The sequence below is a fragment of the Athene cunicularia genome (genome assembly GCF_003259725.1).
Source record: "Athene cunicularia isolate RWA chromosome 1 unlocalized genomic scaffold, athCun1 chr1_part1, whole genome shotgun sequence".
NCBI classification, from domain to species: domain Eukaryota; kingdom Metazoa; phylum Chordata; class Aves; order Strigiformes; family Strigidae; genus Athene; species Athene cunicularia.
In genome coordinates, this window is record NW_020799091.1 from 125,980,620 (window position 1) to 126,007,971 (window position 27,352).

A 27,352-nucleotide genomic window follows, 5' to 3' on the forward strand; every position below is an offset into this window, starting at 1 on the left:
CCCCCCCCCCCCTCCATGTTGCCGGATTCTTCTATTCTGGTTATAAAATCACAGAATGGTTGATGTTGAAACGGACCTCTGGGGGTCATCTGGCCCAACTCCTCAGCTCATGCAAGATCACCTTGAGCAGGCTGCCCAGGATCATGTCCAGATGACTTCTGAATATCTCCAAGGATGAAGACTCCATGACCTCTCTGGCCAACCTGTGCCAGTGTTCAGTCACCCTCACAGTAAAAAAAGTTTTTCCTTGTGTTCAGGTAAAACCTCCCATGTTTCAATTTTTGCCATGGCTTTTTGTCCTGTCACTGAACACCAGTGAAAAGAGCCTGGCTTCCTCTACTTTGCACCCTCACTTCAGGCATTTATACACATTGAGGAGATCCCTCTGGGCTTCCTTTTCTCCAGGGTAAACATTCCCAGCTCTCTTAGCCTCTGCTCATATGAAAGATGCTCCAATCCCTTAAACATCTTTGTGGTTGTTTGATGGAGTCTCTCCAGTAGCTCCATATCTCTCCTGTACTGAGGAGCCCAGAAATGGAGACAGATCTCCAGGTGTGGCCTCACCAGTGCTGAGCAGAAAGGAAGGATCAACTCCCTTGACCTGATGCAGCCCAGGATACCATTAGCCTTGTTTACTACAAAGGCACACTGCTGGCTCATGTTCAATTTAGCGCCACCACGCTGATGTCCTTTTCCTGCAAAGGTGTTTTCCAGCTGGTCAGCCTCCACCATGAACTGCTGCACTGGGTTATTCCTCCTCAGGTGCAGGACTTTGCTCTTGCCCTGGTTGAATTTTATGGGGTTCCTGCCAGCCAATTTCTCTAGCCTGTCAAGGTCCCTCTGAACAGCAACACAACCCTCTGGTGCATCAGCCACTCCTCATAGTTTTGTATCAGAGTACTTGCCGAGTGTATATTCTACTCCACTATCCTGATTATTAATGAAGATGTTGAGCAGGACTCATATCACTGATCACTAGGCTCTGGGCCAGGCCACTCAGCCAGTTTTCAATCCACCTCAGTGTTTGCTAATCCAGCCCATACTCCATTAGTTTTTTTATGAAAATACACTGCCAAAGGCCTTATTGAAATCAAGGCAGACAATATTCACTGTTCTCCCCTCATCTACCAAGCCAGTCATGGTATCACAGAAGGCTATCAGGTTGGCTAAGAATGACTTCCCCTCAGTGAACCTATGCTGACTGACCAACATTTTGTCCTTCATGTGCTTGGAAGTTGCTTTCAGGATTAGTTGTTTCACCATATTTCCAGGGACTGAGGTAAGTCTGAGCAGCCTTTAGTTCCATGAGTCCTCCTTCCTACCATTTCTGAAGATAGAAGTGACACTTGCTTTCCTCCAGTTCTCAGGCACCTTTTCCAATTGCCATGATTGTTCAAAAATTACTGAGTGGCCTCAACATGACATCACAGCCAGGTCCCTCAGTATTCGTGAGTGCATCCCATCAAGCTCCATGGATGTACACATCATTTGCTTAAGTGTTCCCTGACTTGATCCTCTTCCACCAAGGGTATATTTTCCTTGCTCCAGACTTTCCCCTTGTCTCTGGGCCTGGGATTTCCAAAGGCTGTTCACGATCACAACTTTCTTCTTCCATGTACCTCAAAATGAAGAGTCTTTCTCTGTGTTCCTGATAACCTTCTCAGAGGTGTTAGAAGGATGCTGTTAGGTGTCCTGTAAGCCCTCTTGTCTCCAGATCAAGCAAGCCAAGGCTCTTCAGCCACTCCTTATAGGGTGGCTATCTGCTGGACTCAGTCAAATTTATTAGTATCTTTATTGTACTATAGAGCCCAGAACTGTTCTTATGAGAGCCAAGTAACAGGAAATAACTACTTCCCTCAACCTACTGGCTGTGTTACTACTACAGCTCAGGATGATGAGCCTTCACTGATGACTCCTATTTAGCTTGCTGTTCACTAGGATCCCAGTTCAAGAGAGGTGTTACAGCCTGGGGACAACTGACTACAATTACAGGGTGTTATTCCGTGGTGTATTCTTTGGCTGGGGCAACAGTCCCAAAGTAGCCACCTGTGCACTTCCCTTGAAGTTACCAAATGAGCAAAGTTTGCTTAGCAATACACCTTCCTGGCTAACAATTCATATAAGTATGCATTTGATAAATGTTGCTCTTTGGTGGCTGCTGCAGTAAACTATGGCTGCAACCACTGCCTGCTTAACTTGCCTCAGCTGGAAAGTAGAGAAAGGAACTGGCTTTTTCAAACACTGGCAAACCATTTGGTTTGGTGACTGCCAAGGGCATTATATCATTTCTGCACTGGCAAACACAGATGCTCACAGGTAATATGCACAAACACAAGGCACAGAGGGAGAAGAATACAGCAGGAATAGTCTTTACTTGGATATAAAAGAGTCTCTTCTCTGCACAGATTTTGTTCTTATGACCAGATTACCTTCATGTGAAAGTAAAGATTCTCCTTGAAGTTTAGTTGCTTCCAAGTATGTCTGCAACGGTTTATAATTCTCAGAAGAAATTCTAATTACACTTGAAACATTAATCCCAAGATCAGACATCACAGGCAACAGTTGAGGGTTGTGGAAATCCAAAATTATAAAGTAATGATGGGCACCATCATCTGGTTCATCATCTGTTCAAAACACAACAAAACCAGATTAGAGCAAAGACATTCAACAGCTAAACAAGATTTTCTTCTTGATTGTATAGGGATGCTGCAAATTAAAGTCAGAGAAACAGTCCTTTTATAACTTCATTGGGATAATTACAAGTTTCAAAACATTATGTGCATTAGACTGAAGTCTTCTGTAGGAAACCACCTAGAACTAAGCAGGAAGAATACAAGTCAGAAGTAATAATTGCTTGAAAAATCAGCAAAGAAAAACTGGAGAAGCTGATTATAACCAGAATGCTAGCTGTAGCAACATTTCTGTAATTGCTTCTTTTTAAGGAGTTAGTGTTAGTGTCAGGACATATTCACATGTTCTAATCATAGTTTAAGATGTCCTATTTCATCCTGCATAAAACTGGCCAGGGAGCACACACAAAGTTACTGTGTTTTAGATGAGAGATTACATTAGCTGTAATAATTCTGAAGGATTAAGCTGCAGGTATGACCTGACTCACTGCTGACTGCTCCCTGCCCAACAGGTTCATGTTTGCTAGATGGACTCCCTGTCAAAATCCTCATCAGCTGGTAATACCAGCTCCCCCTAGCCCTTTCAGTTGGCAAGGGGCCTATCCAAATTCATCCTAAAGTGCAGATAAGACATTTCATTGAGTGCCTGCCTTATGGTCTTATTAGTTCTGTAGAAATATGCATAGCAATATTTCAGAACCAAAGCAAAAGGTTAAGCATTATGTAAGGAAAAACGAGTCCTCCAGAAGCTTGACTCTAGTCTAAGTTAATTGTATAGACCCCCCTCTACAGCCCATAGAGAAATGCAGGTAATACAAGGAGAAAGACACCTTTGGATACTGACACAAATGCATTTAATTACTCTGAAATCTTTCTGTAGAAAGGTTTTCTGTAGGATTTTTTTAGCCATCTTCTTTTAGTCTTAAACATGCTAAAATGTTGACATGCTACATATACCACATTTGTATTTTATTTCTTGGCTTGTACAATCCTAATACTGAACAGAACACAGTGCCCTCTTCAAATGCAAAGTGGCAATGCCTTAATATTGCCAAATAGATCTTGGCTTTTCAACATGGAACAAAACAAAGTACTCTGAAGCTAGGTTGCAAGATTTCTAGCAAGATTACCAGGAGTATATCTGCTTTTTTTTACATACTAATGTATTTGTCTTCCTCTTCCACTTCTCCCCGTCGCTTCAGTTGGGTGTCCTTTTTAACAATGACTGGTACTAGAGGGCCTCCTTCCATCTTTTTTCCTTTCTTCTCTTTCTCGGCTGTTGTAGTACTATGGGTGTTCTTCTTGTCAGGGGTTTTAGCTTTCTCTTTCCCTCCATATTTTTCCTTTTGTTGCTCCTCTTCGGCCTGACAGATAAATAAACTAGGTTCTCATTGTAGCCTTTATGCTGAACAAAGGGTAGACTGCTGTAAAATTTTAGTAGGGTTTTTTTTTTTTATTTGAATACATTTCCCTTTCAGCCACTATAATGTTGATGTGGCAAAGCTGTTTTGAACACTCTGCTTTATCCTTCTCAAACACACCATTCAGTTTATTATATTCTTATAAATCATAGTGTTAAGACTTCACATTAAAAAGGAACTTTGAGAGGTAGGTAGACATTATATCTACAAAACTAACGAAATGCATACTGGTAGAAAGACGAGTAAAGAATCCCTGTGTTTCAGTTACTAACCACTACAGCACTTGCATCAGCCAGAAACCTTCACTGGACTGAAGGAAAATAAGACAAAAATTCAATTTCTATTAAGTCTTTAGCATCTCTGTTAGCACTCTTGCGTACGGTGTAAAATGGTACCAGCACTATTTTTCTTTGATGTAAATATCTGTCTACTATAAACTTAACCAGGAGTCTTGTGCTCATTTCACACAGGATATTACTCAGCCATTCTCATTATTTTCAAACAAAAACACCTACATTAAGTCCTGCTCAGTAATTTAAAAGTAAAGAATGAAAAAAGATTTTGTAAGTATCCCAAAGCCTCACACTATAAATCCAGAAAGCTCAGAGCCAGTATAAAATTAAAATAATCCAAACTCTATTAAGGTAAAGCAAGGTGCTATAAGAGCAGGAAAGCCTCCACATTATTTTTACCCAGCAGCAGTACTATGCACTAACTATGCAAGAATGACATTTAAGGATTGTAAAGCTAAATTAAATACAATAAAATGATATTAACTAAACTTACTGTTACCATCCTCCTGGTGTCACTTTAAAGGCTATTAAAGCAAGGAGAAAAGCTCTCCATGCAAATGAGACAAGGCAGTTGACTCTGTAGAGTTGCTTTCCCTATATCCAGCTGGAAAAGTAGACTTCCCAGCTGTTAGAAGTTGTGTTTAGTAAAAATTCCAAACCAAGCAGAAAATCTTTTCCTGCTTTTCCCTTCATCATACCTTCCCTTTCTGTAAAATTTAGAAGCAACTTAAAGAGAGTCGTAAAACTATTTGTGCTGTGAAATGGGAGAATTGGATGTTTTCATTATTTTATTTCAAAGTTATTTATCTTTGGACATTTCAAACCAAAGATTTTCATAGTACTAACTCTGAATTCTAAGCTGATGAACACATCAAAACAGATGATACAATCATCAGGCTACAAAATTCACAACAAGCTTTATCTATTGCATCTGCATCATTTTATGTAAATAAGTCTCAGGTAAGCAGAGACATTTCTGAATTTGCCAAGATTCCAATGAAGAAGACTAGTTGACCTTAATACCTCGGGAAGTAAAAGCCTCTCCTTCCTAGAATTTTCATTTTCCTTTCAGTGTCATATTTCTCTTTCCCTACAAGGTACAGCTTTCTGTGGAGTTTCTAATCTTCCATTAGCTTTACGTTCTGTAATTCTGTTATTTTAAAGCTTCATGTTACAGAATCTTACTACCTCAGTTTTCTAATTCAGACATATTTGTCGTCTTCATATTAATTTAAATGCATACACCTGTCAATTTAGGACAAGTTCTGCTCCTAATGAACTACAGAAATTTCATAATTATTTATTTTTGTTTATTCACTTGCTCTTTTTCTTCTGCCAATACATTGTATTAACCAGTGTCTATTCTAAAAAACGACAGTTACATGGGCTTTCTGAGAACTGATCTGCTAGTAAAATCCTGGTTTCAACACCTGAGTTGTTGGCAATCAAACTTGTACTGTACAAACTAGTTGGAAAGTATTAAAAATGTTATGGCAGACAATTTTAGAATTAGAATTCTAAACTAAAAGCCAGTTTCTGCCTGTTCTGTACTGCAGAGCATCTTCATAACCAAAAGCTTTCCCAAATCTTGACTCTGTCTTTGTCCTTCAGCTGCTGCTCTCATATTTGCCTGTCATGCTTTGATGTTGATATAATCGAGAGAAGGTGACAACTTAGTCCAGAGTTCTTGGCTAAAACAGAGCAGAAATAGAGATTCTTCAACCTTCCATATTGACCATCTTCAGATTCTTCAGGGAAATAAAATTATAGTTATAAGAGTAACCTCACCAAATCAAAGCTAAAGGCTCCATGTGAATATTGAAGGGCCTAATCTTTAAACTTCAAATTCTTGTTTTACAATTTACTTATCAGCACTGACATATCTAAGAGAAAAGCCATTTTTTCTCCAGTCACTATAAAACATCTGCTCTGTAGCTTCAGCCTTTCAATTTCCTTTCAGGTTGAAAAAGCAATTTTTTCCCCTAAGATTCTTCATGTATTTCTGTGGCTTATGTTATCATTTGCTAATCAGTTTTGTAGCTGACTTCTATGGGAAGAGGATACAACTTTAATTTACTACCTAGCATTTAATGCTCTCGTGCTTGTGTGCTATACTTCATCTACCAATTATTCCCACAAATAAAATTATTGATAAAGAAATTTACAGACTTTTCAACTACAAGAAATCCATGAAACTGTCCTCTTCTAGTTTCTTTTACATGCATAGACTGCTTAGATCTTCATGCCATCATGTCCTGCCTTATAGTTTTTGATCAACTAACAGGGTAAGTTATTGCAGCAATTATATGGCTTTCTGACAATGGTTTTCAGCTGCACATACATTTGCTGGAAAAGAACTATAGCAAAGACCAACTATTCAGTAAGTTGCTGAAATGTACCACTGATGACAACTTTTTTTTTAATTACAGATGTTAGAGAGCAAGTTCTGATCTGATTGTGATTCTGTGCAAGCTTGGTGAAATTATTCCTAGCAATCTGACCGAGGCAATCTTGGAGAATATGTGGAAGTGAGTTTTGGGAACACTCAAAAATGTAGTACTCAGTTCTGAAAAGCAGACTTCGAGATATGAACTATTTGGAGATAGTTCAGAGTAGAGGAACAAGCATAATTAAAAACTAGAAGCCATAGCATATATTTGAGTTTGTTTAGTTAAATATATAATAGATTTCTGTAGAATGGAGGGTAAGAACTGTTGTCCCACACACAGTGAGAAGTAAAGCAGTTTAACTTAAAGCCGTATTGATAAAGTTAAAAAACTTTTCCAAATGGCTACGTTGCAGAGATAGTTGAGCAGTAATACTGGTTGCCGCAGAAAAGCGGAAGTACAGCAACATAAGGTTTTACGCAGAGGTTCAAAAAACATCTGCCAGGAACAGTTCATGTAAATTATATCCTGCCGTAGTGCCAGAGGATGGAATCGATAACTTCTCCAAATTTCCTCCAGAGAGGTGATTCATGGTAATAACTTCTTCCCAGTGCTGCTCTGCATCTATCCTTGATACCTCTCCTACCTTTACTTCAGCAGAGATATATTCAGGTGAAGCAAGTTTCTAGCTCTATTTCCTATTGGTCCCAAGACTCAGCTAAGACATTACTACTACTCACTCTAGCAAACAGTTCTTGCACAATATTTTTTATTTTATTTTTTCTTTCCCTGTCTCACCTGCATTTGAGTAATTGAGAATTTCTTCCCCAAAATCTAACTCAAAAGATAAATTTCTATTCGCAGTTCTTTTCAATTACATATCTAGGAAGTCAAGCATGAGGAGAAAGATAAATTTATGTAAACAACACTAGAAAAGAAGTGTCTTCACAAAGTTAAACATCCTCCCCAAGGTATACTGTAGTACCTTCTTTTCAGCTTCTCTTCTCTGAAGGTCCTTCTGTTTGAGACAAAGCAGTTCAAATTTCAACAGCTTTCCAGTTAGTGTTACAGGAATTTCTTCACCACTATCCAGAATGGCTTTGGCTACTTCTATCACCTGCAGATGAAAAAAAAGACAAAATTAACTACTGTATACTTTTAATATTGCATTTGACATATTTTGCATGCTGAAATGAGGAAGGGCTATCTCACATTGTACAATGCATGGGTCAAAAAGGCCACACTTTCAGAAAAATAACATATCAGTAAGACGAATAGCTATTCTTTGGTTCTTAAGACCTCTAATGAAGTTATATCTGCTGTAGTATGAGATAAAACTATAATGGAGAAAATTTCTATGATTTATGTAAAGGTCAACAGACACACAATTCTCAGAGTAAAATGTCATTTTTTTAGGTTTTAAACAAAGAAGCAATATTAAACAACTACTTATTATAAAGTAATAAATTTAAAAGCATTTAACAGATAGCAAATCAAGGGGAATAGTTTGGAGTCCTGTTTACAAAGTGACTAGCGTCTGAGGCACCAGCCCTGAATGAAAGATAAAAACTACTTGAAGGGAATCTGAGAGGGTCTCTCCCGGTGAAAATATACCCCCCTCCCTGTGTAATTCTGATTCTGTTGGTATGCAGCCTAATTGGGGTGAAATAAGGCTATTGAGTTTTCTTAGGGTGATGACAGCAGCGGGAACATACAGCTGCATTGTCCAGATGTGTGGCATTGACAGGCTGTTTTATGACTATGTTTTTTACAGCTTGTTTCCACTAAAATTCATACAACTCACTAACATCTGGGCCATTTTCCTTGGAGCCTCATAACCACTTTATTTACTGCGAAAAAAATAAAATAACATAAAAATACCATAAAAAGTTGTTATATGTTTCTTTTCACTTGTGTTGTCTCTGTAATAAAGTTCACCTATGTAGGAAGGGATGTTGAGGAATAATATAACCATAATATTTTCCTACTTTTGTTTTTAAGCAACCATCAGCTTTATTTATAACCATGGACTGAATTAGGTGTTACTCAAATATTCTGACATGTTTCTCTTTTCCCTTCTTGGAGCAATTACAGTTGGGCACATATGGTGTCAATTTTGCTTGCTAACATTCAGACAATGAAGGTGTACATTGCATCTCACTGAACTGTGTCTTGTCTAATGCAAACACCACCATTAGCTTTGAGCTTTCATAGCTTCTTGGCTAGCTTAGAAATTTTTCACTTCTCAAGTAAAACCTAGGTAAGCAAACATAGCCACTAAAAATGCTTCTCTGAATCAAGGCAAAATGAATCCAGACTATTATATGCCAAATCACTGTTTCATACAAATGAAAGCAAAGTGCAGAAAAAGTAATCTCTTAAAATTCAGATTTTTCTGAATTGCATAACAGGGAGACAAAACCACCAAAATATTTGCATTTATAAATCCTCCCAAAACAAACCTGCCCCTCCAACACTAATAAACCTGATGATCTTAACATACACAGAGGAAAATACATCATGGTTAAACTCACTTCTACTCTGCATCTTTCATATTCAGACTAAGATTACTTACTGGTCACTATCTCAACAAGCCATCCATAGGTGGCTTCCGTAAAGACCCCCATTGACTTCAGAGTCACAGCAGAAAATCAAGGGTATGATACGAACAGACTTAAAAATTCCCAAAGATTGTAGGCACACTAGAAACTACTAGCTATTCCAACAAAAAATAGTCACCCAGAGCTAGCTACACAAACCTGCCCTCTGAAAGACAGAGACTTAGGTAGAAATATCAAAGTAATTTCCCTTAGAGAGAAAAATTGTCTCTTTTTTTTTTTTTTTTTTTTTTTTTTTAGAAGTGGTATTAACAGCCTATGGAAGGGATGCTTCACAATTGTCTAATTAGACAAGTTGCACATTTCTTGAAACACAATAGAGGGAAAACAGAGGGATTCTGGAAGGATTCCTGAGAAGCATATACATAGTAACCTGGCTTGATGGCAGCTGCTGATTTATTGTTCATGGAAGGAGGAAGGAACGTTTAGGCCCTTTTACAACCCATTCTTCCTGAGAAGTTCAAAGCATTTTACCAGTCAAAAGCAATGCATCATGACTATTCCTATTTTGTAGGAAGAGAATGCAGAAATGAAGAGACTTGTCCAAAGTCTATAGTGAGCTGGACAACTCTGAGTGGGTGGGAAGGACAAATTTTCTTACATGAGGCATTAGAGAGGCATACACCAAACTATTTAACAGGAGTACATTCCATGACTGCAGAGAGAGGTCAGACAAATAAGACACGACAAAATGAGCACACATTTGGTAATACAAAGAAAGCAAGTAAGTTTTTTATACAGCAATGTAAAATCTGTTTTATGCATAAGCAAATAAAAAGCAATCCTTCATCGCTGCTAGATCTATCCATGCACTGTAAATAAAAGAAATTTAGTACATTTATGCATGTTTACTTCATCTGTGGTCCTGTGAATTATGAAGGCACCTGGCATAAACAGTTAAGAACCCAGAGAGCCTCAATAAAAAAAAAGCTGAAGACAAAGACTTGGTAGGAGTACAGAGGGAATTTTTTCGGATACTACAAAGCAGATTCATTTCAGATTGGCTATACTTCATCCCGCCAGTGATGACCTTTTACTTGTGTGAGAAACCATGGAAACTTGGATGGACAAACTCAGTTAGGTAGGGCCTCTTTTCCTTTAAAGGAAGAGGAAACTTAGCATTCCTCACACAGCAGGGGTCACATTTGTGAAGTGCAGAAAGGCTTCAGTGGTGTAGTATTTGATCTCATATGGTGGCAGCATAAACCACGCAGAGATTTAGCTGCCTGGTGCAAAGGTGCATAGATTTCAAGCCATTCAAACACTGCATGAGTGCTTGTAAGCAACACTACACTATTGGCAGATGCTAGCACCGGATAGGAGACAGGTCTCAAAAGTTGGGGAAACACTGAAAGCCAAAGTCTTTATGGTATCCTTTGAAATGCCTCCTTTTCAATATAAACACCGTGGCTGCTAAATCATAATAGCTTTCAAAGTGATAAATTGCATTACCAACTTTCACAGCTTTATCACTACTTGGAAACAGTAACATCACTGGCTATGACCAGTGGTCAGCCCACTTCATAGTGCAGTTCTCCCACATCCAGGGTGAGCTTTCTAAAGCCCTGTCTTCCCTCTTGTTCTTGAAACAATAAGTAGTGCAGGCCACCACATATATCTCTCTCTCATAACACTTTCTAAAAGAAACATAATGGTTCCTAGAAGAACTTCTCAGTAATTCAAATTCCTTAGTAACTGACATAGTTCAAGTCAATTTGAAGCAGAAGAGCTATCAGTCAAGAGGCTATACGTACCAACCAAGTTGTTATTTACTGTTCAAATGTACTTTCCTGAGCAAGCAGGAAAGCAGGGGGGAAAAAAAGTGATTTTCACTTATTACAATCTGCCATCAGTATCATGAATCCCTCACGAGCAGCTTTCAAGACAGACTAGGGAACAAAAGCTGCATGTGTCATACCGACAAATTTCTTTTGTCCAAAGCAGACTTTACACATACTATTAAATATTTCTGAATCTGGTTTCATTTCACTGACCATAGCATATAGATCAATTATTTTGAAAGAATACCAGGCAGGCACTGATTTACCTGAAACAACTTATTTCAGATCACACTTGCCGTGTGTTGAAAGGCCATTTAGTCTCCACTATCAGACCATTCACCTACTTTGATTTGTCCTCTCAGAACCTCTTCCCAACTATGATGTCAAAAGATCACTTACTTAATCATTATCCTTCACTGGTGAATCAATGACTCACAATCTGAATTGAGCTTAAGGACTCATGTAAATCAGTTGCATATCTGAACAGAGCTCCATACAGAACTTACATACCCAACAAAGTAGACTGTAAAACTTAAGCTAAGTCAGTGAATCATCTTCATTAATCAGTGAAGACTACCAACATGTAATTCAGAGAACTAAAAATTAAAGTGAATTTGATGACGACTCCTGCCCTTCAGAGTCCTTTTTGAACAAACCCACTAAAAGAAGAATAGGACACTTTCACTATTGAGCAGCACTGAGCAATTACATATATTGTTTATGTAGTAAATAATTGCTTTTCAATTGTGAGAACATTTCTGAAAGCAGCAGCAATGGCTGCTTGTGCCCTAGAAAAATGTCTTGGTGCTCATACAAGCGAGTCTGTTTTTTTGCCAAAGCACAACACACCATGATCTGGTCAGCAGAAACCTATTTAGAAATATCCATTGCAAGAACATTTGCTCTTTAAACCTCTCTCTACAGAAAATGTGCAACCTGGGGGCATACCTTAACTGGTTTAATCTCAGCAATACAGAATGAGAACTTTCTAAGACCTGTGTTCAGCATATGTGTCTTGGTGTTACAAGTACTTAAATGCTTTAAGGGAAATACAAACAGGGGAATAACCCAATTTAAGTAAAAATAAAAAAATACATTGTTGTGGTTTAAGCCCTGCCGGGACCGGAGAGCATGTTGCCGTTGCTCCTCCTCCACCCTCAGCCGGTCAGGCTGGAAGTATAGGCACAAACCCGGGCTGAAATAAGATGATTTAATACAACAGTGTGATAAAAAAATCTGAACAACAGTAGTAGCAATGATAACAACAACAAACAGCAATAACAACGAACTAGACAAACGATATACAGAGTAATACCGCAAAATGGTCACGGAACAAAGCCGATGCATGGGTCCCGCCACCAAAAAGCCAAAGAGAAAGTAAAATCAAAGTTTCCCACCCCTGGACCTGACACCAGCACAGTATGAATAACCCGGCTGGAGATCCCTTCCCTCTGTCTCTCTGCTGGGGAAACTTAACCCTGCCCTAGTTGAACAAGGACATAATCCACCCCTTTATTCTATACCATCTGCGTCATGTCCAGCTGCCATTTAGCAGTTAACAATAACAAAACAATTTACAAAGGCACAGCATAATTTACAGCATGTTCTCACCCAGAATCAAGTCCCCCTGTGGTACACATCACCCACCAGGTGCACCCAGGTCCTTGGGCAAAAGCAATCCTGTGGATAGGTTTGCCTTTGCCTTGCGCAGGACTAAACCAGACCATTTTTCCCAATATATTCCTCATGCGCACCACAGGGACTTTATCCCCATCTACAGCATGTGGAGGTTTTTAACTGAGCCGGGCCAGCTCGACTGGCAGATCCTCTTGTGTTGACTAGCCAGGTGGCCTTTGCTAGATGCATGTCCCAGACTTTGAAGGTGCCACCTCCCAGTGCTTTCAATGTGGTTTTTAACAGTCCATTGCAGCGCTCCATCTTCCCAGAGGCTGGTGCGTGGTAGGGGATATGGTAGACCCACTCGATGCCATGTTCTTCTGCCCAGGCATTCATGAGGTTGTTTCAGAAGTGGGTCCCCTTGTCTGACTCAATTCTCTCTCAGGTGCTGTGTCGCCACAGGACTTGGGTTTCAAGGCCCAGGATGGTGTTCCGGGCAGTGGCGTGGGGCGCTGGGTAAGCTTCCAGCCATCCAGTGGTTACTTCCACCATTGTGAGCACGTGGCGCTTCCTGTGGCGGGTCTGTGGCAGTGTGATGTAGTCGATCTGCCAGGCCTCTCCATATCTGTATTTCAGCCATCGCTCTCCATTTCGCTGGGGCTTCACCTGCTTGGCCTGTTTGATTACAGCACACGTCTCACATCCGTGGATGATCTCTGCAATGGTGTCAATGGTGAGATCCACCCCTCGATCTCGAGCCCACCTGTATGTTGCATCCCTACCTTGGTGGCCCGAGGTCTCATGGGCCCACCGGGCTATGAACAGTTCACCTTTGCGCAGCCAGACCAAGTCCACCTGAGCCACTCTAATCTTAGCAGCTTGGTCTGCCTGCTGGTTGTGTCGATGTTCATCAGTGGCCTGACTCGGGCACATGGGCATCCACATGGCGCACCTTCACAACGAGGTTCTCCACACGGGCTGCAATGTCCTGCCATACTTCAGCAGCACAGATGGTTTTACCCGTATGTTGCCAGTTGTTCTGCTTCCATTGCTGCAGCCATTTCCACAGGGTATTCGCCACTGCCCACGAGTCGGTGTAGAGGTAGAGCCTCAGCCACTTTTCCTGCTCAGCAATATCCAAAGCAAGCTGGATGGCTTTCACCTCTGCAAACTGGCTCGATTCACCCTGTCCCTCAGCAGCTTCAGTGACCTGTCGTGTGGGACTCCACACAGCAGCCTTCCATTGTTGATGTTTTCCCACAATGCAACAAGACCCATCAGTGAACAGGGCATATCGCTTCTCCTCATCCGGCAGCTCGTTATATGGTGGGGCCTCCTTAGCACGTGTCACCTCCTGTTCTGGTGACAACCTGGAATCTTTGCTCTCTGGCCAGTTCGTAATCACCTCTAGTATCCCTGGGCGGCTGGGGTTCCCTTATTCTAGCCCATTGTGTTATCAACGCAACCCATTTACCCCACGTTGCATCGGTTGCATGATGCGTGGAGGAGGCCTTTCCTTTGAACATCCACCCCAGCACCAGCAGTCGGGGTGCCAGGAGCTGTGTTTCAGTGCCGACCACTTCTGAGGCAGCCCGAACTCCTTCATACGCTGCCAGTATCTCCTTCTCAGTTGGTGTGTAATTAGCTTCAGAGCCTTTGTATCCCCGGCTCCAAAAGCCTAGAGGTCGGCCTCGGGTCTCCCCAGGTGCTCTCTGCCAGAGGCTCCAGGTAGGGCCATTCTCCCTGGCTGCGGTGTAGAGCATGTTCTTAACCTCCTGCCCTTCCCGGACTGGCCCGAGGGCTACTGCTTGGGCAATCTCCCGCTTAATTTGTTCAAAGGATTGTTGTTGCTCAGGCCCCCATTCAAAAATCATTCTTCTTATGGGTTACATGTTAGAGAAGGCTCACAATCAGGCTGTAGTTGAGGGTGTGCACCCTCCAGAATCCCACAGCGCCCAGGAAAGGCTGAGTCTCCTTTTTAGCAGTTGGTGGGGCCATGGCTGTTATCTTGATCATCAGCTCCACTGGGATGTGGCGACGCCCATCTTGCCATTTTATTTCTAGGAATTGAATTTCCCTTGCAGGCCCCTGGACTTTCTTTTGCTTAATGACAAAGCTGGCCTTCAGGAGGACTTCAATTATCTTCTTCCCTTTCTCAAAGACTTCCTCGGCTGTGTTCCCCCATACAATGATGTCATCAATGTACTGCAGGTGTTCTTGAGCCCCACCTTTCTCCAGTGCAGTATGGACCAGTCCATGGCAAATGGTGGAGCTGTGGTTCCACCCCTGGGGCAATCGATTCCAGGTGTACTGGATGCCTCTCCAAGTGAACGTAAACTGTGGCCTGCACTCTGGCACTATCAGAATAGAGAAGAACGCGTTAGCTATGTCAATCGTGGCATACCACTTGGCTGCCTTCGACTCCAGTTCATACTGGAGCTCCAGCATGTCCGGCAGTGCAGCACTCATTGCTGGCGTAACTTCATTCAGGCCACGGTAGTCCACAGTTAGCCTCCATTCACCATTAGGCTTTCTCACTGGCCATATAGGGCTGTTGAAGGGGGAGTGAGTTTTGCTGATCACCTTCTGGCTTTCTAGTTAACGGATAAGCTGATGGATGGGGACCAGGGAATCTCGGTTGGTGCAGTACTGCCGCTGCTGCACCGTGCTGGTAGCAATCGGCACTCGCTGCTCCTCAACCTTAAGCTGCCCCACCACTGAGGGATCCTCTGAGAGGCCGGGTAAGGTGGACAACTGTTCAACCTCCTCCAGGGCAGCTACACCAAAAGCCCACCGGTACCCTTTTGGGTCTTTGAAGTGCCCTCTCCTGAGATAGTCTATGCCCAGGATGCATGGGGCATCTGGGCCAGTCACAATGGGGTGCTTATGCCAGTCCTTCCCAGTCAGGCTCACTTCAGCTTCCAGTAGGGTCAGCTGTTGGGATCCCCCTGTCACTCCGGAGATGCAGATGGATTCAACCCCACCGTAGCTCGATGGCATCAGGGTGCACTGTGCGCCAGTGTCCACCAAAGCCTTATACTCTTGTGGGTCTGACGTGCCAGGCCATCGGATCCACACTGTCCAGTAAATCCGATTATCCCTTTCCTCCACCTGGCTGCAGGCAGGGCCCCTCTAATCCTGCTCATCATCACTCACTTCTTGCAAGAATGATTTACTGGTCCCCTCAAGAGGGTCAGACATAACTTTCCCCATTCTATTCTGTCTGGGGGATTTCTGACTGGACACTGGAGCTGTGCTCTTCTTGGAGGACTCCCCTTTTGTGATGGTCTTCCCTTTCAGCTGCTGTACTCGTGCAGCTAGGGCGGCAGTGGGCTGTCCATCCCACCTCCTCATGTTTTCTCCATGGTCATGGAGGAAAAACCACAGGGTGCCTCGTGGTGTGTGCCTTCTGCTGCCTCTCTCTTGGGTGGGGAAACGTTTACTTCTAATGGCTGAGACACTAGCCCATGCAGGTGGAGTGTAGGACATGTCCTCTTCCATTTTTTGGATCCTCTGAGACAGTTCCTCACAGCTGAGACCAGGGAATGTTGAGATGAAGGGAGATTTCCCTCATATTGCCGGAGCTTGCCAACCATGCCATCCACTGTTAGAGTCTGGGTGTCTGTCCACCAAGACACTACTGACAATGCTTTCGAGTGTGCTTCTGGTGCGCTCTTCAGGAATTTTCACCACATCAGGTGTGTGCAAGGGGCCTGATCTGGGTCTATGGGTGACTGCTCATCATTCAGATCACCACAGATCATCTCAAACACAGCCAGTTCCCTGGGATTCTGGATGCCTTTCTCAATGCTGGTCTATTTGCCTAGCTGACATAGGATCATCCTTGTAGAGGTGCCTCTCCCTCACACTAAGCAGGAGTCGCTTCCAAAGGCTGAGGGTTTGAGTCTGCTTCCCTATTTCCCTATCAATGCCAGCATCCTTGGCCAAAGATCCCAGCTGCTTGGCCTCTCTCCCCTCCATCTGAAAAGCACTGGCTCCATTGTCCCGGCATTGGAGCAGCCAGGTGCAAATCTGCTCGCCTCCCAGGCAGCTGAAGTCTCTCCGCATATCTCGTAGCTCAGTCAGGGACAGAGATCGGACAATCACCTCTGGCCCTTCCTCCTGTTCCCGTGATGGGCCTGGCTCATCCTCATCCCTCACTCTGTGAACTGACTTTCTGGTATATTTTGTTTTCTGTACCAGGGCAACTGACACTGGCACTGGCTGGCTCTCTGGCTGAGTTGCTGTGCTGGTGGAGGCGACTGAGACTAGCTCTGCCTTTCCCCCCAGGTTCAGATATTGTTTCAGCTTCTGTGGCCTTTTCTTCCCCTTGAGGGCAGCGAGTGGTATTAAAGAGGACACAGTAGGCATGGGCAAGTCCCCAACACATTGCAGCAATTTGTGTGTCCTGGGTTTTCCCAGCTTGGTAACACACCCTTTCTAAGCACTCCATCAGTTTATCAGGGCTCTGCATTTGCTCAGGAGTGAAATTCCAAAGCATTGGGGTGCCCACCGACTCAGGCTTTTGCCCATCTTTTCCCACACCCCTTGCCACTCACTATTATCTGGCCTCGGGGCAGGTTTCCGGGCACTGCTACTGCTAGAAGTGCCACACGGCCAAAACTGAAATCGGGCAGACATTCAGAAGGCATAGTGCCACAATCACACTGGCCTGCCGGTTCCATGAATAATTGAACCTCCCCAAAGCCGAGAGGATCTCTTCCCCTGGCTCACACATAGAGGGGGTGAGACCCCTAACAAAAGCCCAAACGGCCATCAGGTACCAGCCCGCCCGCTCACCCTCCCAGCAATATAAAGGCAGCATAAGCATTCAATTGCCCGTATAACAACATAAGACCCTTTATACGTTTTCTACCAATAACAAACGCCACCACAGGGATCATACACCGGATATAAGGAGTAATCCAGCCCCACCACGCAAATAAGTGGGCCAGCATTGCAAACATTTTCTTATCAAACAAATACAAACAGAAAAATTACACCCAACAGATTGCTCTATCACACTCTGGTCAGGGTCTGTCCCTTTTTATTCTTATTTGTGCCCCACATTGGTGCACCAGTTAAGGCTGTTGTGGTTTAAGCCCTGCCAGGACCAGAGAGCACATTGCTGTTGCCCCTTCCCCACCCTCAGCCGGTCAGGCTGGAAGTATAGGCACAAACCCGGGCTGAAATAACAAGATTTAATACAACAGTGTGATAAAAAAATCTGAACAACAGCAGTAGCAATGATAACAACAATAAACAGCAATAACAACGAACAAGACAAACGATATACAGAGAAATACCGCAAAATGGTCACGGAACAAAGCCGATGCATGGGTCTCGCCACCAAAAAGCCAAAGAGAAAGTAAAATCAAAGTTTCCCACCCCTGGACCTGACATCAGCATGGTATGAATAACCCAGCTGGAGATCCCTTCCCCTTCTCTCTCTGCTGGGGAAACTTAACCCTATCCTAGTTGAACCAGGACAACATTACATATAAATTAGGATGATGTTTCACCTTGGCTTTATCAAAGAGCTCTCACCATCTATGACATGTATCTCCTATGGCTTCCTGACCACCTAACTGCAATCAAAATGAATTGTTTTAAGGGAGGACAAAATACAATACTAATATCCAGTGATTCCAAAGATCAGCCTTTAGCATTGCGATCTTTAGAAGGAGTTTCATGCACAGAGGTTCTCATGTGACCCTTCAGATACCTGTTTTCTTTTAACACTCCAATTGGGGGAGATAGTTGAAATAGGATTTAAGTGATTTCTGAACAACTCCTACAGAATCCAGACCTTTTTAAAAAGAGAGGACAGATCAGTTTATTGTGATCTGTGCTCAGAAGAAGAGTTATATTGCTATGATCAAATCTTGAAATGTTTACATTTCAGTTGTATGAAACTGCCCAGCAAGTCTTTCCATTATGGAGTAGAATATTTTATGCTTCCAAGAAGTAAATTGTCTCTAGGAATTCCAGCCAACTGGATCCATACAATGAACATTACAAAGCAAATGGATTTAGTCACGCTTCTAACATTGCATCTAGCTAGGAGGAGAACCCAATCAGAGGGTAGCAAAAAGATTTAAGAAGCAAAGTTGTCTCATTAACCCTTGTGCTGGCAGAACCTGTCTATCTGTATCTTGCCAGAGTTTCCTAAGCCACCTCAGAACTCATGAGCTTGGAAGTCCCAATGGCCTCGTAGGCTTCACGCCACAAAACTCCTAGACAGGATCTTTCCATCTTGGTCCAGCTTTGCAACAGAGCTTTGGGCATTTTTTTTTTATTTTTTTTTTTTAATTTCCTTTGGTAACAAACAATTTTGGGATTAGTTCCTCTACTTGAGAAAAACATCTTAAACTATTGCCCTTAATTAACCAGTTCTAGTCATCTGCAATTTCTGAAGGCAACAAAACAGAGAATGGCATTTCCTCTGGTTACTCCAGAGGGTGCCTCTACCAATTTAAGGATGACATTCCTACAGACATAATTGCTCTTCGCTCTAGTTACACAGAGATTTCAACAAACCATGTACAGAAAAAGCAGGAGATTTTATACCAAGATGCATGCATACAGGAAACCTTTTAATCAAGAAAGCATAAAAACAAGGTCTCACCAGTGTTCTAAAGCAGGTTTTAAAATAGACAGATGAATTTCAAAAGGTATCAAGTTTCCTTCTTAGACAATAAATCATCAACAATTTTAAGTTTTAGGAATGACCTCATCCCAAGTAATTACAACTAACAGTAGTAAAATAATAATACATGGAGAGGACATTGCTTCTAGAATCAGGATTATGAAGAAGAGTTGCTATTCTGAAATGGAAAGAAAAGATTAACCTGTTCAATTATCTGATGTAAATAATATAACCTGATCTCTCAGATTTTAGAAAATGGAAAATTAGAAGACATGGATTGTTTTCCTGCAGGAACTCAGACTTTTTGCCTCAGTTTCAGAATTTAGAAATCCTGATACTTCTTAACATGACATATTGACCTTTGAGAGGTCCCTGGACAGGGATACTGAACTGGAGAGACTTTAGCAATGGGTTGACTACAATTTCTAGGACTGACTGGTTCATAGCAACAACAGTTCAGTCTCACAGAATAAATAAATGCCAGAGGGAAGGCATATAATTTGGTAACTCAAAGGACTACACAGGCCACTGTTGATCATTAAGTGGCATCAGATGCTCTGACAATGGCAAAGCCTGATGCAAAGACATGATGGTATGTCTTTACTCTGAGAAGTATTTTATTCCTTTTATGTGGCATGGGTTTCCTATATTTGAAACAAAAATCCCTTTGCCATTATCTGAGGCTTAGAACTACTTACCTGATCTTACACAGACCCCTCCAATGCCTCTAGGATGATCTAGGTCATGAAGACATCTGTACTGGACTGGCATATGGAACACAGGACTAAGCTGTTCTTTGCTGTTCTGGAAAGGCATCTGAATCCAGGTGAATGCTTTTTCTTTGGTCAGGACATTTTCTTTTGTTTCAATTTAGCTGAGTTATGAGAAAGCATTTGACAAGATATTCTATTGTCTTGGATATTTGTGCTAGCAAGGCAATTGCCTGTCCAAGCAATTTAGCAAACACTAAGAAGTCCACCAGTGAAAGGCATCATGAAGTCAGAACTAAGGTGAGAAGGAGAGATGGAAGCTCACACAGCTTTTTCTCAGTGAGTTCTAGTAAAATCTTCAAGATATAGGAAATCTTGGACTACCTTAACATTATCTAGAAGGAATGTGGATAACCCAAGTTTGAAGTTCATCTGAAGATGCCAAAGATTAGTGACCCGAGGTGTGACAGTATCTGTTTGGAATAGTTTGGCATAGCCATAAATTGGCAGCAGAGCAAACTGAATTGCCTGTAAAGGTCTCCTGTGAGATAAAGAAGTGGTTAAATCTAACCTCACCTGATAACACAGACACTGGTAGTTTTTCATAAGGCTCACTCATATTGATATTCACAAACTGCTGAAGACCAGTGGGAGATGTGAAAATTGCTAAACCTAAGCTAATGTTTTGTTTAACATCCTTTTAAGTAAACTGACCTAAATACTTGGACCCAGGAGGCAGAGTAGTTAAACTCTCCTCAGAAGACAATAAATATCCTGGGGAAATGTACCATCTCATGTGGTGTGATCATTTACAAAACATACTGCATTCTGTACCATGATGTACCTGGTAGGAACTTGGTAACAGACAGAGCAGAGCTGAAAACAGATGAGTAGATAGTGCCCACAGCAGGACTTAAAGTCCCTTACCCTTCCCTGGAGCCAGTACATCCCTAAAAGGCAACTTAATTTAATAACAGTTCCCAACTGTTTCCTGAGCATTGATCCCCTGCATATCCATACAGCATAAGGGCCAAGTCCTTCTGCAATAAAATTCTCTTAACTTGCGTCCACACAATAGCACTTGACAAAGGCTGACTGGAGAACTCTTTCCTTTTATTATGGCGTTTAAGACTGCACTATTTATTTTACTCTGTACTGGAATGAAAAATAAATTTAAATTTTTCTATCCTTCTGACCATTCAGCATGGCTGCCAAAGTTGTTTTTACTATCCAACCCTTTCATCAAAACAATGACACCAGAAAATTTTGGCTCCTGAGCTGTTCCATTTTACAATAATTTTAAAATGTCATTTTGTTCTACAGTGCAATGAAAACAAAATCTTTCTAACTTCTATTAAACAGAATTCTACTGACATGCATTTTTAGACTGAGAAGGTTGCGATGCACAAAATGTCATATTTAATTACATGCTTCCACAAGAAACCAAAAGGTTTCTTAAAAATTACTGCTGACTAACATTATTTCTGAAACTTTTCTTCAGTAACACATTATCTTGGCTACTAACAAGTCTTTGCTCTGCTCCAGATGCCACACAACTCACAACAGCTTGTACTCTTGTACTTCTTGGGTGAAAATATTCCTTGCCATAAGTGTTATGTCTGTGCCATTAAGAGTTCAGTTTTCTCATCAAGCTAAAAGCAAAACTCTTGATTTTTCTACCCTAGGAATTTATTATAACATCCTTAAAAATAAATGCATACTCCTTGTCCCCAGTGCTGCCTTTTTTTTCCTAGGACACTGAAGCCACAAAAGGTGAGAGAGCTTAAAAAAAGGGATTAAGATATTTTTAGAGACAATGATGAGTCTGAAAAAGGGACCATAAGGTAATTGAAAGGTATGAGGTATTTAAGATCTACTGAAGAAAGGATGTAAAAAATAGTTAGAAATAGAATACCTATTCTTAACTGGTTTCTTGAATGAAATTCATGCTATTGGGGTCTGAGAATATAGTATAGAATTCTGAGTAATTAGGCATATGCACATATATTTAAAATATATATTTAAAATATATCTCTTAAATAACTATATATAATTCTATACCATATAATTATATACAAAGCATATATAATTTCATAATACAGTAATTTATGAATAATCATGAATAAAAGTTCATAAAACAGTAAGATATGCTCATTTCCAATCTAAAGTGGACCTCTTTACATCATGACATGACCAGCACTTCAAATAGTCTTATGAGCAGCAACCCTCACTTCCGAAGTCCACATTCTACACACTTCTAACAAAGCACTAATTCACAGAAATGTTTCAAGACTGCTTTAAATCCACTGCTTCCTGGCTAAATTAATTCACCTTTTTGCACTTTAGCTTATTCATTGTTAAGTTTTACTATCCTACAGAACTTCTTAATGTCTTGGGCTATGTATTTTTTGTTGGGAGTGACAGGAGAGGAATCTGTGTCATTTACACCTAGAAAAGCCAAGGATCCTTCTGTTTCTGCTACAGCCTATTGCCTGTTAAGACAAGAAGTACTGTGAACATTACATAATTTCCCAAGGATTCTGACAGCACAATCTTAGGGAAAAAAAACAAACCAAAGAGAAATCCCATATACCTTATAAAAGATTTTAAAACAATGCAAGATTTTATTTCTAACCAATAACCTTATAGTCCTCAAAATAAGTTGTACAAAGCATGACCTAATTAAGGTTTACATGCAAGCACTCAACTGAACATGTATTTTAATGGCAAAACTGTGCATATTATGCTTGGCAGTAGAAGGATTTAATATGGGGGGGTCTCTGTTGAAACTGCACAATGAGGTTGGTATCTCAAAATGCCTGGTGATATGGGTTGGCAGTTATGTATCGCGACTCAGACAGCAAAATTGGCACTTGTCCTGCTTTTATCAATCCAGAAGTTTGAAGTATCTGAGTTGATTCTACTTCCCTGTTAGTAAGGAGGTAAAATAAATTGAGGTTTTGAATGAGAACCATCTACCACACACATTCGGAAGAAAGTCAACACGGGAATCAAACAGGTCCTGTGCTCAGCCAGTAATGACAAGCAGCCAAACAGTTTGTAATCAAAATTCTATGTTCTCTTCTGTTTAAATATTAACAGTTCCAGCGTGTGACATGCAAGCTAATGTTTGCTTGCTTCTCACATACAAGAAGCAAATAGAGATCATTCAGTCCAATCATAAGGGTAACAAGATCCTGGATAGTCTAATTTAAGAGTCCTCACTATTTCAGATTTAAGGAATAAAAGAAAGGAGAAAGATAACATATTTCCCCAGAGATAAGGATAATAATAGATTTTATTTTTTAAAACTGTAGCTAGAACAAAATATCATTAACATGGCATTGTTCTGATATTAAATGGAAACAGTAGAAGAATCAATAAAGATGCAGGAAAAGCAGGGCTAATCAGTGATTATTCTGCTCTGTATTTGGAAAAAACAACAGATAACCAGTAGACCTGGACAACATAATCAAAGTAGTACTAAAAACAGGTAGATGAGGAGTTCTTCACATGATGAATACTGACTTTAACCAATTCTTGGAGAACAAGGGCAGTTTTAAAGCAAATAAAATAAAACCAAATGTCACAACAATGCTTAAGAAATGGAAACTAGTATTTTAAGTACTGGCAATGTAAAGCTGATCATTGCAGAATAACAGAAAAGATGGTATTATTTCCTTGATGTCCTAACAGTGTATTCAATGATCAACAAATAAAAGGAAAATGAAATTACTATTATCAATTTAATTTAATTCCTTTTGGGAGAAAAAAAAAAAGGTGGTGGCCTTCTCACAGAGGGAATAGCTTTCTCTGGTAAGACTGCAATTGTAGTTGGAACAGATAATATGATACAGTGAAAAGCAGAACTCCCTAAGTATTTTTGACTATTGATTCAGATAGTAGTAACAGATTAAAACTCATCAACTGACAGATCTAAAAATGCAATTACAAAGAGTCATCATCAAATGGGTAAGTTTCTTGTAGGGTCTGAAGCATACAACATGTTAAGACTATTTTATTTAAAAAGTTTGTCAGTGATCTGGGAAAAGACAGAAAGTTTTCAATTATAAGATCTCCAGAAGATACTATAACCATGGGAGATACAAAGAATGTAGTGGAAAACTCATTCCTACAAAAGAAATTTGGTTAATGTAGTTAGTATAGTGCAAGAAAGCAATATGAGTTGATTTTGTTAAATGACAAGACTTAGAAAACAGGCCAAATTTAGAAGATGGAGAACCTGTGAAGTGGTAACTTTGGGAAGGACTCACTGGTCAAGAATGAACCAATCAATCCAAAAGTAGCTCTCAGTGCAAGGCAGCAGCCAAGATAATTTATGCAACCTTCAGATTTGTATAAAGCAAGCTATCCAAAAGGAGTACATGAATTATGTTATGCTTGTATTTGATATGCATTCAACAAAAACATAAGTCCATTCACTGTCCACAATCAAATAAAACTAATGAATCATAAATGTTTGCTAGAGAAGATTCACAGAAATTATTAAAGAATTGAGAAAAACCATGAAAGAATTTATTACACATTGCTAAATAAAGAGAAAAAATAAGGGACAATTTGAACACAATCTCAAAGTTTCTACACAGAGAAGATTAATTGCAAGATTTTATTTAATTTAGTAAATACGGCTGTAAGCCACATATTGAAACATAGATTTACACTGAAACTAGAAGTAACTTATCAGGAAAGGTCCTCCCCAGAAACAAATTAAGTTGTAGCAGACTCTCAATTGTTTTCAATTATTTAGAAAAAACACCCAATCTTGATTTTAATAATGTCAACACACAGACGATTTTTGAAAAAAATACTGTGACCCGTGCTACAGTTCACAATAGTCTCTTCTGCCAAGCAAATCTATCTACTAATTTCACAGAACATAAACTGGTGATATCAGCATTGGTAAGAAATCCAACTCCTGGGCTAAAGCGTTCAGAAATTAAAAAAAAAAAAAAAAAAAAAAAAAAAAAAATCAAAACAATGTAGTGATCTCATTTTGTGCATATTTATTTATTTATTTCTGCAGCATTCACTATGGTCTCATGGGAAACCAGATCATATCTGCACTTGAAAAAACAAGCCTGAAGTTTTCAAACCTGACCAGAAAAGTTAGCTCTCAGAGAAGGGACATAACTCCCATTTAAATCCTCTTATAAGCCAACAGTGTAAACCATAACAATGTAAGCCTAAGATACTAGGTATTTACCAAGTCCTACACAGAGAGCATTATATCAGTTCTGAACCAATGAAAGAAGAAGGAAAACTCTTCTTCTCAAAGCTGTGTCTCACAGGGGAAGGAAAGACAAAGAGGAGAAAAAGGGAATCATTAAAGACAGGGCAAAGCATTTAAAAAAAAATTTAAATCATCACTTACAGGAAGCTTTCCTTTCAACTACACCAAACAGTTCCACTACATTTGAAGTCCAAAGCCCAGATAATCTATTTACCTTTACAGTATGAATGCATTCCTGTTTTGCCAATTATCAGGCCTAGCATAAAGGACACAGCCAGTATAAAGATGAACCAATAACCAAATTGTATTTGATACAAAAGGGTCAGTACACGGGTGAGCACTGGGGGTACAAACAAGTCAGTCAGATTATACATAATTGACATCAACCCCACTGACCCCAACAACAGGTGGAATAAATAGTGAAATGCAGTCTCCCATAGCAGGGACAGGAGACAACCAAGTCAACAAGCCAAATACATAAGACCAAGGAAGCCACATACTGAATCTCTACAAAACCCACGCTTACAAAAGCCAGACCTGACTGGAGCCCAGTCCCAGGGAGGCAGGAGGTCCTTCCCCAACAGGAAACTCTGCAAAGTGCATCCACCTCACAGACAGACACTGCCCCTGCCTGCAAGTGGTCCCAGCTTTTATCCCTAAGTGGAACACCTGACCTTTGCTTACTTAACGCAGGACACCTGGGGCTCATTTACCCAATGGCTCTCCCGGCAAGGCCAGCCACACCCTGGAGGGAAGCCTAAAGGCAAACTCATCACCCCTTTGTGAAGGGCTGTGGGAATCACCCATATGTTACCTTAATTTGGGGCTTGGGGTTGAAACCCCAGCATTTCAGTTCTCCAACCACATCCTCCTCCCACCCCATGCACGTTACAGGATTTGCTGCTATCACAGACTTCACTCCACTTGTGTAATGGCCTCTTCCCCTGGGTTGTGCCCAACTCTTCTACTTAAAGAACGCTTCCACTCTTCCACAGCTCTATAGACAGCCTAGCAGAAGATTAATTTACTTTGTCGGTTTGGTTTTTTTACATATATATTTATAAAATTCTGCCATGCCTAGGAGCTTTTCTAACTTGTATCCACCTTCAAGGAATTGTAAGTCTAGCAAGGATTTCTGGAGTGTAGTGCACACTGCTCATGCTGCCTCCCACCCTCAAAATGCAGGAGACATCAGTAGAGTTAGCTATCAACACAGCAATTAACAACTGGGAAAAACTTATTTACAGCTTATTTATTATTCTGATCCAGTCTCACAGAATTCCAGGATGAGAGTGGGACGTGATTTAGATTTGGCACCTGACAAAGTTTGACAACTATAGGTAGGAGCCTTTCTGTGAGAAACCAGAATTAATATGTTAATTTCTGACAGGTAGTAGAATTAATATTTTTAATTGCAATTAAGCTTTCTTGTCCTGGAGATGAGCCAGAGCAGTATGGAAGGGTGTTGCTGTTACAAGCCTTCAGTTTTGGTGTCTTCATCGGGACACATTTTGAAGGCAGCGTTCTGGGATCCACATCCAAACAAAACTGCTCTTCTCTCTGCCACTTGTTCTTTTTTCATCTTTCCCAGGCATCCCAGCTTATCTGAGAGAACCACAAAATTGTTCCACATCTCTTTCCCTCCCACCCCTCTCTGTCTCATGGCCATGTCCCTTACTCAACTGTCCATTTTCAGCAGTGCTATCTATCTACTTCCAGTCTTCTCACATGAAGGAGCCACATGAGGCTCCATCTTCCTTCACAGCCTTTTTTCACCATGGCACTACTCCCCATCTTCAGCTTGTTCCCTTATGAGTATAGAACAAGACTCCTCAATATTTCCCAGGTAACATAAAAGCAACTTTCCTGATCCCATCCCAGTGAGTCCAACAAAACTGGAAAACAACTCTTAGGAGGAAACAAAACCCACACCACCAAAAAAAATCATTCCATCCACAGAGCCCCTGAAGTCAATCTTGCAGAAATTTTCGGGGA

At 40.9% G+C, this 27,352-nt stretch overlaps 1 protein-coding gene across 1 annotated transcript in view; it reads right to left on the reverse strand.

The window, feature by feature from the left end:
• The window catches only part of SPAG17 (sperm associated antigen 17), a 128,455-nt gene that overhangs the window by 89,685 nt on the left and 11,418 nt on the right, over nt 1–27,352 (reverse strand). Inside the window, exons 4-6 of the mRNA XM_026844081.1 lie at nt 7,717–7,848; nt 3,790–3,994; nt 2,430–2,624 (exon numbers count right to left, since the gene is read on the reverse strand). Coding sequence (XP_026699882.1) covers nt 2,430–2,624; nt 3,790–3,994; nt 7,717–7,848 — 532 coding nt within the window. The remainder of the gene's footprint in view (nt 1–2,429; nt 2,625–3,789; nt 3,995–7,716; nt 7,849–27,352) is intronic.